We start from the raw sequence: 13,198 nt of genomic DNA on the forward strand, positions 1-13,198 counted from the left end.
GAAATAAAAAACTGACCTCCTGGTCCCCTGACTTCATTAAAAATTCCACAGCACTTTTTGCAAGAGTACAGAGTAAATATGTTAGCCCTTGTGTCCTGTGAAAATTACATTGTGCTGGCCTGAAACAACCAACAATTTAAACTGTTACAATATTCCTCGCTTCCTGTCCTAAACTGTCACATGAAGTTGCTGGACTGCCTTGTGTGATAAACTTTTCTGTAGTTTCTTTCCAGTTGTGTCACTAAAGGATGAGCAAAGAGTCTGAATACAATCTTAGAGTTCTCTGTGGAGATCTCCAAGGCTGTATCTCAGCCCCTCTATTCCACCTTTCAAGATGTCTGGGTGATCTGCCTGGCAGAGCCCACCCTGAAATAGTCAAGACATGATCTCCATCCATACACAGGAAGTTCACATCATGCAAAAGCTTGTCTAGAAAGCCTATTGAGAATGAAAAGCACCATCCCTTGGTCTCAGAACGCCTTTGCATCACATGGTTTCCTCATCACATGATAACTCTTCTCAGGCTGTCTAGACCAAAGCCTGGCTCCCACTGGGCATTGCTGCTGCCCCAGTTTTCAGCCAGTCAGAGAAGCATCTGTCCCTGGTACATTGCTCAATCCCCAGGAGGGAAGGGAAGCCAAGTTCCTGTTCTTATGCCTTCCTGCAGAACAGGGAGAAAAAAGCTGCTCTTGGGCAAGAATCCTTTTTATTTTTGTTCGGACTCCCCGCTGCGCTGCTGGATAGGGGGAAGAAGAGACATGGAAAAGCTTATGCATCTGATCTTGTTGGTCTCCTTATCAGGTAAGAAAGCATCCAACTCCTTTTGTGTCAGGTTGAGGGGTAGGCGAAGGTTTGGAGCAATAACTAGCATTGTCCAACATCTAGCATGAGTCATAGCAGGGACCATGAGGCAAAAGCTGCATAGGACGCAAGGCTCAGCTGCTTGTTCTGGAGTCAGAGAAGATGATTCCATTGTGAACGTTCTTAAATGGACCCACACCCACAAGTATCAGTGGGAGTGCCAATAAAAGTCAAAGCAGATAGCTATCTTTTAAGGGCAAGATTAACTGCAACAGGCGTTGAGAGAGCTCAAAACTTTGCAGGAGGTGTTCTGCGCCCAGCAAGATCCAGCTCAAGATTATTATCCTCAGCACTGAACTGAAAAGATGTAGATTCTCTGGGCCTGGTTCTCTGCTGTCTTGTGCCATGTGCAATAATTGCATCTGTGCAAAGGGACCATCATATGCAAGTATAGTGATTTGATACCATGATCCATCCACTACGCGTTCACTGTGCAAATGACAACGTAAGGTGCAAAGCAATGAAGAATAAGCCCGCCTCCCTCCCGACCCATTCGAGTCCTAGAACATGTCTGGCAAAGAAGCCACAAATAGAGTCAAATGGAGCCATGGTAACATGCTTAGCGAGTGAACACACGAACCACAGAGAATATACAAGGCAGGAGGAGGAGGGAATGCATCCCACAACTGGTGTCCCTAGCCTCTATTTGTTAGAGGGTGTTGATGGATGGCAGGAGAGAGATTACTTGATCATTACCTGTTAGGTTCACTCCCTCTGGGGCACCTGGCATTGGCCACTGTCGGTAGACAGGGTACTGGGCTGGATGGACCTTTGGTCTGACCCAGTATGGCTGTTCTTATGTAGAATGAGCAGGTAGTTGGGGTGGGGGATGAGAAGGGCTCCTCTAAACATAAGTCACTACACTACATGCTCTTCAGCAGCTGCATTCATGGTTTCATTCCCTTCCAGGGTTTGTGTTCTTTACTCTTGATTTTTTCCAAAGGACGCTGGAGATCCTACCGCTCAGCTGCTTCCAGGGTGGTGGGCTGAGGTCTGTCAGGGAACCTGTGAGTCAGAGCAGGAAATACCTTGGAAGAAATAACAAGCGCCTTTAACTGCACTCTCAGCAACTGAGACTGCAAAATCCAGTTTGTGTGACTATTTTACATGCACACTACAGCAGCTACAGGTCCTAGTGGAGCAAATAAGACTTAACAGAGCAGACACCTCATTGGTACTCGTCGGACCAACCCCTAAATGTGGGAATTCAGTTCTTTCTCTCCAGAGATTCCTGGGGAGAGGAGTTTGGGGGGAGGGAGAGCGAGGCATGAGGATATCGAGCTGACCACTGGAGATCATCTGATACATCTAGGTAAAATGGAAAAAATATAGGGAAAAAAAGATCTATCTAGGTGCTTATCTGGCCTCCGTCACAACTGAGCATCTCACAACACCTCCGGGAGGCAGGGAAGCATTAGCCCCATTGTACAGATAGGCAGTTAAGGCACAGAAATGTTAAACGTCTTGCCAGTGCTCACAAGGGGACAGTTTGTAGCAATTCTGGGAATAAAACCAGGGCCTATCTGAGTCCCACTCCACTGCCTTAATGTCAAGACCATCCTTCCTCCAGTCTCATGCCCATCCTGTCAGTTTCTTTCCTTTTCTTTCCACGGAGCCTGATAAACAAAAATTCTAGCTCTCCCATGGGAGGAACCTGGACTAGACTTCTCTTCCTGGAACACCCTGGAATAACCCAGGACCACATTACTTTGAGAAGGATATCTGAAACACGGTTCTTCCACCTCACTCTCCTATGATATCCACCCATTCAAAACCTCTCTGCCTGGGAGATGGACAGAGAGAAGCTGAGTGCCTATCCATTATGACTGTCATCTACCTAGTGGCATTTATGTCATGCTCACCATCATTCTATGGGGACTTCATGTGGGAAATAAAACACAGGAGTAGATGAACATCTGTAAGAAACAGCTTTGCCTCTCCACCCAGGCAGTTAGAACTCTCATCCCGGTTCTCAACCTCCTCTTCTCTAGTCTTGGCACATGCAGTCCTACCATCTATCTGTCCCAACCTCTTTGTCTCTTGGCTTATGCTTAGATTGTCAGCTGTTTGGGAAGGAACCATTTTTTTGTTGTGTTTGTACACCCCTTAGCACCATGGGGCCCTGGTTCATCATGGGGGCTTGTAGGTGCTTTTGCAATATACATCATAGTAGATGCATGTTTTACAAGCACCACTCTATTTCCATTACACATGGGCCACAGCTGCAAAATCTGGATGAGTGGCCAGACTTTCCAAAATGATAGGGTGTTTGCAACCAACATTCTGGCTTGGGCTCATCTATGTCATCCTCAATAATAAAGAATGAGGGAGGAGGAACACAGATAATATACGATCTGTCAGCAGAATTGTTTTCGAAGATAAAGGCTCAGTTTTGCATAGGATGTTACCAACCCTAAACTGGCAGTCTCTGACCAAGAATGAAATAGCAGGGATTGCTTCGGGTCAGAACGGAGGTGCACTGGGGTGGGGGTGGAACCCCAAGACTACAACAGCAGGGAGCTGCCGGTCAGGACTGAGGTGCATTGGCAAAGCAGTATATGCAATGCTTGCAGAACACCTATCTGTGTTTATACCTATTTTTTTTTTAGCTTAACGTTTATTCAGAATATTTACAAATAAGAGAAGATGGTGCATCTTCCCAAACATTGTGGTATTCTTAATCATCTCAGTACAGGCGGCTCTGCGAAGCCCTTATAATATCCATTCCCAATGTATTTCCGTCTTCAGTTCTACTTAGAATTCTTCTGCAGCAGTTGCTAGTGACTGAAAAGCCTCCACCTAAAACACAGACTCCCCAAAATAACACACAACTTCCTTCTAAAAGTATAAATATCTCAAAAAATGTGGTCCCTTTGCGTCTGCAGCTTGAAGAGAAACAGAAATTAGAAGGAACTCAAGAGAAACAGGAAAATAGTCAAAGATCAGCTGCTCGTAGGGCAGGGCTAGAATTAGCAGTACCCCAGGAAACAAAGCAGAAGGAGATTTCTCAAAACCACGGGTGTTAAAAGGTCAGTAACAGAACTAAGAATTAACCCTCCAACCACACAACTGGAGACTGGCTTGTGCCTGTGGATCTGATTCCTTTATACCAAGACCTCATTGCACCACTCTGGCAGCGTAAAGAGGCCCTACAGTGGTTGTGAATTCCATTTGCCTACCACCAGAGCAGGGCTAGGGGCCATTGGTGTAACTGCCAAGCAGATTCTGTAGGTTTAGTCCTCCTCAGTGTGCAAGGAAAGGCCCAGATTCAATTTCTGGAAGTTTCTTGCTCCCTGGCCCAGCAATGTGATCAGCCCTTGGAGGATGAAAGTGCCTCATGTCACTGAGGTCAGCATGGAATATCTGTGGTCACTTCTGGCCTTGAACTCTATCACTATGGAGCAAGCATCTGACCAGGCAAGGTGAGGTGTTGATGAGCTCTGATTGGAGTCCAAGCAAGGCCATGTAACGTTCAACATCATGCAAGGAAGAAAGTGTGGAAGGGGAAGGCTTTTGTGGCATTACAGGAGACAAATTCTTCCTCTGGGAAGACAAGAGCTCCTCTCCTATCTCTCCCACAAGAAAACCCAGCAGACTGGCGCATCAGTGGGGGTCAATATGTAAAGACTAGAGAAGGCCTGAACCAAAATCCTGAATCTGAACATGCCCAAACTTTGGGCACTGAAGAAGGAGAGTGAGCAGAGGACAGTAATAAATGATTGGATGATGCCCTGTCATATACAGCAGTGGTTCTCAACCAGAGGTGCGTGTACGCCTGGGGGTATGCAGAGGGCCTGCAGGAGATACACCAACTTATCTAGATATTTGCCTAGTTTTACAACAGGCACTAGCAAAGTCAGTACAAACTAACATGTCATACAGACAATGACTTGTTTATACTGCTCTATGTACTATACACTGAAATGTAAGTATCACATTTGTATTCCAATTGATTTATTTTATAATTATATGGTAAAAATGAGAAAGTCAGCAATTTTTCAGTACTAGTGTCTTGTGACACTTCTGTATTTTTATGTCTGATTTTGTAAGCAAGTAGTTTTTGATTGAGGTGAAACTTGGGCTAGGCAAGACAAATCAGACTCCTGAAAGGAATATGGTAGTCTGGAAAGGTTGAGAGCCATTGATCTACACCACTTTGCTACCTCCAACAGAGATGGGGAATTACAGGTCCAAGTTGTCCTAGTGAGGACAAGAGAAGTGTGTGTGTCGGAGAGAAGACAATTGAGACCAAAGTTGAGTTATCTTTTCTCTCCCCCCAGAGCTGTGTGTGGCAGAGAACACCACAGTGGTGTATGGAATGGAAGGAGAGACCATCACCATCAGCTGCGCCTACAGTCCCAAGGAGAACAAGTGGAGAGAGAAAAGCTGGTGCAAACACGTCAACAAGACTGAGTGCCAGCGCGTGGTCAGCGCCCGCCGCTTCTGGCTCCAGTTCCTGAAGAAGTGGAATGGCAACACTTCCATTGCTGACAACATCCACACAGGGGTCCTCACAGTCACCCTGGAGAGACTCCAGAAACAGGACGCAGGGCTGTACCAGTGCAAGACTGACTTCTTAGGAGAAGCAAGGACCTTAAAGAAGGTGAAAGTGGAGGTGCTGGGAGGTAGGTCCCCAGGCTGTGGTTTCAATACAACAAGATTTTCATGCATTTTAATTTTTTGCATTACAGTAGTATCTACAAACCCCAGCTGAGATCAGGGCCACACAGTGCTAGGTGCTGTATATACACAGAAGGAAGAGACACTCTCTGCTCCCAGGAGTTCATAATCTAAGCAGACCAAGGAAGTGCTGCTATCCTCATTTCATAGATAGGTAACTGAGGCACAGAGATATTTGGTGCCTTGTCCAAGGTTATCCAGGAAGAGTCTGTGGGCAGATCTAGGAACTCAACCCAGATCTCCTCGTTCCCAGTCCAGTGCTTTTATCACAAGACCTTAGTTCGTCCTCTGTAGTCCTTGTGCTAATGCAGGAGGGGTGAGCTGAAAGGCAGAGCACAACCTATCAGCCTGCAGCCATCCTCCTCTGCAACAGTAGGCCAAGGACACAGATGACTAACCACAATGTTTCTTTGCTAGTGAAATCTAGCAAACAGCTGCTATTCCCCCTAGCAGGGAAGACACAAGCACAAAGGGAAGGGGTTGCAGGCTCTTTGGAGGACAGGGTTAGAATTCAAAACAACCTTGATCAATTGAAGCATTGGTCTGAAATCGACAAGGTGAAATTCAAGAAAAACAAGCACAAAGTACTTCACCTAGGGAGGAAAAATCAAATGCACTGTGGGGAACTGTCCAGGTGGTAGCACTGCTGAAAAGGATCTGGGGGGTTTAGTGCATCTCCTGTTGAATATGAGTCAACCGTGTGATGAAGTGGCGAAGAAGGCTAAGACCATCCTGGGGTGTACCATCAGAAGGATTTTACATGAGACATGGGAGGTAATTGTCTTGCTCTACTTGGCACTGGTGAAGCCCTGGCTGGAGTATTGTGTCCTATTCTGGGTGCCGCACTTTAGGAAAGATGGGGGCAAACTGGAAAGAGTCCAGAGGAGTGCGACAAAGATGATCAAAGGTTTAGAAAACCTGATCTATGAGGAAAGGTTAAAAAACCTAGGCATGTTTAGTCTCAAGAAACAAAGTCTGAAAGAGGACCTCATAACAATCTTCAAATACATTAAGTGCTATTGTGAAGAGGACAGTGATAAATTGTTCTCCATGACCACTGAAGGTAGGACAAGAAGTAATGGGTTTAATCTACAACAAGGGAGACCTAGGTTAGATATTAGGAAAAACTTTCAAAAGATAAGGTTTGTTAAGCTCTGGAACAGGCTTCCAAGGGAGGTTTTTAAGAAAAGGCTGAATAAATACCTGTCATGGATGATCTAAGATTACTTGGTCGTGCCTCTGTGCAGGGGACTGGACTTGATGACTTCTCAAGGTCCCTCCCTCCAACCCTGCATTCCTATGATTCTGTGAAACCAATATTATTGCCTCATGTGTTTGATACACACCCAAACTATGTAGATTTGTATGCCAAGTGTACACAGCCTTGAGACTCCTGGCACGTTGCTAATGTGGCCCTTAACGCAGTGAAGTTTGGGCATCCTTTGATCCATGCAGTTAGCAATGCCAGGTTAGTCACTAGTGAGTAAGCCACAAAGTTCCATGTTACCAGGCATCAAGCTCTTCAGATACAGTCATAAATGTGATGGTGACCTCATGTGTTTCCTGCATCTTCTCCTTTCACTCCGTGGCTCAGAGGAATAGTCCCTGTACAGGCAGAGCAGACAGGTTTTACTCATGGCTTTTGTAGGCTAACAAGCATTCGCTATTCAGATTACAAGTGTCTATAAAATCCAAATGCCATGCTCGTCTTGAGAACACAGCCTGGAGTATCTAAGCCCAGGTAGCAGAGATGCCATGGTTTCCTAACTACTAGCAGGATACTCTTGTCATGTCAATGTCTAATGGGCCTGCAAGCCTGGAGGTTCTGGCCCAGATTCTTCTCTTATTTACTCCTGCTTTGCAGCAGTGGAACCCACTGCAGTCATTACATGAGAGAGATCCCAAACTTCACCTCTCAGCATTCACAAGGAGCCAGAGCAAAGATGATGACCTATGGTTATGAATAAAGATAATGTTTTCACCCCTCTAGCCATGAGGCCGAGAAATTACATGGGAAGTTAAACTGCTCTGTTTCCATCAGCAGGTGTAATGGAGACGCAGGCACCAGAGGAGCCCAAGGCTGTGCACAGCATTTCCAGGTAATCCTGCAGGCTCATTCTTGTGCTGTGATCTCTGTAAGGAACACATCCCTGGGCTTAGTTTACCCAGCAACTGCACCAGCTTTAAAGCAGCGATGGGACCTAGGGTATATCCCTTGCTGGGTGTGACTCCTCTGCAGTGGCTGGGGGAAGCCAGACCCCTTGCCCAGTAGGACAGGGTTACCCTGGATGAGCAGTCAGCGATTTGGAAAGAGCGCAGCAGGCAAGGAGAGACAGACTGAACCAATGAGATATGGCCAAGCAATAAGCTGGCTGGCTACAGCAGAGGAGTGGGCTGGCCGGATGGCACAGCTATTTGAGATGTAAGTGCCTCCTTGTTTTGTTCTGTGTTTGCACAGCCCCTAATGCACTGGGGTCCTGGTCCGTGAGTGAGTCTGCTAGGTGCTACCATGCTACACATTATAATAATGTGATAGGAGAGCCTAGCAGATGTGGGGGAAGGTTGGCGGCAGCAGCATCCTGGAGAAAGTGGACAACTGATGCATGAAGGATGGGCTCTGCTCACTGACTGCCTGAACCCACCGTGGCAGAAGGATCAGTCTACTCCACCTCAGTACCAGCTTTAAATACAAAAATCGGGGCTGGTGTAGTGAATGCACACATGGAAATTAATTTAACCCGTCATTACACCAACTATACAGAGGAAAAATACAATACAGATCCCTGTGGGGTAATTCTATCCCCCCCGGGGGAGCTTCCTCATTGCTCTCAAGAGCAGCATCCCAGCTGGGAGAGCTCAGATTGTTCTGACACAGAAATTGCCAGGCATCATTACAGAGCCCACACTTCCTATAGAATCCTAGAAAGGCTGCTACAAATTGAATAGAAAGAAGGAATTCCAACAGCTGACTGTCTAATTCTCTTAGGTATATTTCACTGGGGAGTCCTGGGCTCTGAAACCCAGATGAGGATTAGCATTTGACACCCCTCTGTGGCCGGGTTTGAAGATCTTTTTCCTTCCTCTTGAGCAGAGGTTCGCAATTTGAGGGAGATGGAAAGGGGGAACATAAACAAATGCCAGGGAGACATGAGCACTGTGCCTTTTGCACCTAGCTAAACGGGGGAGGGGTAGCAGAACAATGGGAGAGGGCTAGATGAGAGGAAGGTAATGACCCGGTATTGGAAAAGGAGGCATGTATGGAAAAGGTTGAGAACCACTGCTCCAGAGGAGGAATTTGATTCATTTCCATCAGCTGCCCTTGCCTTCCTGGTCACCGTTCTGCCTTCCAGATGGCTAATCCCTGGAACTCATGGTTTCTGTCTTGACCCACGCTGATGCCCTGGTGTCACTTGGTATGGAATTTTCAAAGGCATGAACGGCAGCCAGGCACCCAAATCCCATGGGAGTGACATTCCTAACTGCCATCTGTGCCTTTGCTTATCTCCCCCAACAGTCAGAGTGGTGAACAACTTCTCGTGTTCAATCAGACTCTGAGACCCTGATCTTGCTTCCAGTGGAGTCAACAGCAAACCTCCCATTGACTTCCGAGAGCAGGCTAAGAGCTGCAATTCTGCCAGGTGCCAAATATCCTGTGTGCAGCAAGGTGAAGCTGCTCGGCATCTTGCAGGGTTGGGCCCTATGAGATAAAATTCTACCGCTAGGAGGACTGTACAGAGAGCGGATGACAAAATGCGGCCCCCAAGTCCGTTCAGACATCAAATGCTTGGCCTCCATTGATCACTCCCCTCTTTTTAAAGGCTACTACAACTACAGACTATTTGGGAGCTGTTAAACTTCTGTGATTTTATATTTTATTAAATACGGTGCTATATTTATTATGATTTCACACTGGATTAAAGGTTCAGCTCTTTACTAATGTGATTGTATTGCAACCCTGCTTTTGGATGAGAGGCCATACCAAGGTCCTGAACATCTGTGGCCAGCACAAGACTAAAGGATATGCTGTGGCACCCTGTCCCACTTCCAATTTGGGGTTCATGCTTCCTTCCTGCATGAAATTCTTCATCTCTTCCTGATCCAAAATTATTCTTTGGAGTTGTTGCATGTCTGATAAACAGCTGCTGCATTCCTGCCCAGAGCTGGCTGCACTTCAGCAGTTCCTGCATGTCATTGTTTATCCATTAATGAGATTCTTTAGATTAAAGCTATAGTTTAGAACAACTTTAATCTTTGCAGCCTCCCATGTGTCCCAGCATACGTGGGCAGGAAGAACGAGAACCTTCAATAGACAGTGATTGTCTTTGGCTTTCTCTGTTACCAAAATATCATTAAAAGGTGGAAAACTTCCTTTCCTAGTTAAAGCTAAACTGTTGTATGTGTGGTTTCCCATAACAGCCTTCCTGAGGCCCATTTCAATGCATTCATCTGCATCATTACGGTACTCCTGGTTGCTAAATTCCTGACAGCTGTACTGATCTTTACCATCACCAGCCGTCAGAGGAGCGGAGCCATGAGGGAGGGGAGCCACAACCTGAACCAACACCAGCGCCTCCCACTCTCAGGTGATCTCATGAACTTTCACATGACAGAATTAACACGAACTGGGAGACACTCCACTATGCTGGGCTACAGATCTAGGGAATCAAGAGGGAAAAGAGCCCTGGGGAACTGGAATAAGGTTCCAGGGCAAACTTTGCTGCTTGCTAAGGGAGAGGATAAATGCTGAAGCTAAATGAATGTGTAATGAGCCTGCCATCCGTATGGGAGGTTGTCAGCAGCTGTCTCCATTTCTTATCTCTTATCCACTTTCTAATCAGTGTTCCTCTTCCATTTCCAGTACAAGAGAACTGAAAGGATGATGCAGGTAACGCTTAGACAGGATGAGAGGAGGAAGAAGAGGATGGGCAGAAAAATAAAGAACTCCAAGAGTCTGTCCAGCCAAACTCCCAACTCCGCCAGGACAAACACACATACATGTAGCAATGCTGCACAGACGTGGACAGGATGAGAAAGCTCTGCTTGGTTTTCCCCATGCCCGCATGTCAGATAACATTTGTTTGCTATGCCAGGCTTTGCCTGCAAGGCTAATGGAAAATGCTTCCCTGCAAAAGAAACCAAAGATGCAGCATTTGGCAGTGCATTCGCCTAGTGCACGAGTGGGACTTTCACGGGCATATCTTAGCAGCCACAGTGTGTCTCGGGTTCAATCTACAGAGGGTGCAATGGGCTATGTGAATTACTCATCCAGGTGATGCTAAATAAAGGGCATTGTCGTGTCTCAGCTCTCCATGTGTCTTGTCCTGATTCACTGAAACTTAGTGTTGTAATGAAAAACTAGCAGTTTTACTAAATGTGTCCAGCCTGGCTGGATGTTTCCAGAAAACCAGTTGAATGCTCCCCATGTGTCCAGAGAGATACCTTACCCAGGGGTGGACCAAAATGGGGCAGTAGTGCACTGGATCAGGTAATCTTGGGCCATCTTACTCAAACACTCCCACTACATAAAACAAGTCCAGGAATCCATTGCAGGGCTGAGTTAGCATTTAACACCACAGAGTGAGAGCAGAGGGATGGGTTAAAACTGTGCTTCATCAGTTATATTCTGCAGCTAGTAACTTGTGACAGGTGAGGATACCTCTCTGTGTTTCCCCACAAAGCACAGAGGTGGTCAGTGCTCTAAGGTTCACACGGGCTCTGAACATAAAACTAATACTGCTACCAGGTGTCAGTGGTACCACCCTAAAAGTTAAAAGAGAATCTTCTCTCTCACCCTATGTATGTGCTGTCGTCAGAGATGAGATGTGTAGTTTGTGCAAACATACCCGTACTCACTTTAATCTCGTTAACATGCTAATAATAGCAGTGAACATGTGGAAACATGGGCTACAGGGCAGGCTGAAGAAACCTTCCCAGAGACCCTGGGTATATAGTTGTATTGTTAACCTGTACCGAGGTCTATGCTACTGTGTCTTCACTGCTGTTTCTAACCACGTTAGCTTGATTAAAGCTAATACATGTGTCTACCTAAGCTGCAATCACACCTACAATTGCCATTTAGACATACCCGGAGACTGAGACCTTTCCCATGGCGATAGAAAGCCTGATGCTCGGGTTGCCACCTGCTGCAAAGGGGCTTGCTGCTCTGCCATATCAGTGTGCAGCGTTATCCAAGATGCTTATCTGCACAGTCTCCTCCCCAGAGGGCCAGAGCTGAGAGCCACCTAAGTCATATCATCTCAGAGAGCAGCGCACACACAGTGCCAAGGGACAGAAACGATGTCTCTGTTCAGGGGGAATGAGGCTTGTCATAAGGATTCTCACAAACAATGTACCAGCATGGGGCAACCCCCTTGGAGATAGTCGCTGTATCAGAAGGTGGGGCCTATCGTAGAGCGCCTTCCTTCTACCAGACCAAGTTTTCTCCCACTGAATTAGCTCACTCCCTGAGGTAATTCTGTCTAAGCTCTCTCAAGAAATCCAGGGAAGCAATTTCAGCAGTTTCATTTTAAGCCTTCTTAACAAAACAAAACAAAAAACCCTCACCAACTCTTCTCATACAGTCTGTGCCGACCAAAGAGTCCCTTCCCCAAGCTGTCCCTCATGCCAGTAACTCTGGTAACCAACATTTCCTGACTCTTACCTCCGAGTCTCAGCAATAAAGGACTCCATGCAGTCTCCCGTCTGTCTGTCTGGTTTCTGGTGCAATTCCTCTTTGCAGTAGCTCCAGCAGCAATCCAATGGGCTCGCAGCCCCTGGCCCCTTTGCTTCCTGGAGGGTGTTGTAGTCCTTTCTGCCATTTCCTGCTGCCTTTTTTTTTTTTAAATACTGATCAGCTAATTACGTTCCAGCTCTCTCTCAGGTGCAGTGAGCAGGGCTAATCGGCCAGCTAGTCCCAGGCCTCTGACCCCAGAGGAATGGCATCCCTTACACCTTCACATCTTGCTTAATGCAAACACAGATGGAGGTTTGTTTGAAGACACAATTCATTGGGCTCCTTGCACATCGTTACCAACAGCCTCCCAGGTTCAGGTGCAACCACGTTCTCCAGGGAGCTTCTGTCCAACGCAGAGCCTTTGTGGATCATTTTCCACATGCTCAGGTTCATACAGGAGCAGAACACGCTGACTCTCACTTCTTTTCCATTGGGTGAAGATAACAGGTGCAGCACAGGGCTCTCTCTGAAAGGTGTGGTAGGCAACTATAGGCAGTGCCATCAGTACAGAGTTCACAAGGAAGCCAATCAAATTACCCTCCATTGGCAGAGCTGGCTGGAAAACTTCTGTTTCACGAAACATTTTGAAGTGAGATCATGACACTGCAAGAGGGTAGTGGGAAACCCCTGGTCTCCCTGTACACCAGCTGTCCCACGCTGATGGAGAAGTTCCTTCTTCGCTGTGAAGTTTAGAGCAGCCTCCAGACCATTTGAAACACCTTGATGCCCCCCGACCCTGCCTAGTGGAGATGGGTGCAGGAGAGGATCTGGCCCACACTGTGTAATACAGAAACTAAGAGTTAACAAACTAACATGTACTGATGTTAAAAATGTTATTTGAAGCTATAACATGCACCATCCTCTTGCCCAGCTCACTATGTTCAAGTGTCAATAGCTAAGCTGTTGTGCTTTTTTAAACGAGAA

General features: G+C 46.6%; 1 protein-coding gene across 1 annotated transcript; it reads left to right on the forward strand.

Moving 5' to 3' along the window:
* The first annotated feature begins 192 nt into the window (after positions 1-192).
* On the forward strand, positions 193-10,838 carry LOC116817909 (triggering receptor expressed on myeloid cells 2-like). The gene is made up of 5 exons (XM_032768415.2): positions 193-801; positions 5,142-5,486; positions 7,583-7,640; positions 9,958-10,124; positions 10,400-10,838. Exons 1-5 carry the CDS (start codon positions 507-509, stop codon positions 10,411-10,413), a joined length of 879 nt encoding a protein of 292 aa, XP_032624306.1. The 5' UTR covers positions 193-506; the 3' UTR covers positions 10,414-10,838.
* Positions 10,839-13,198: the final 2,360 nt, after the last annotated feature.

This window comes from Chelonoidis abingdonii, chromosome 4 (assembly GCF_003597395.2).
Source record: "Chelonoidis abingdonii isolate Lonesome George chromosome 4, CheloAbing_2.0, whole genome shotgun sequence".
Lineage (NCBI taxonomy): Eukaryota > Metazoa > Chordata > Testudines > Testudinidae > Chelonoidis > Chelonoidis abingdonii.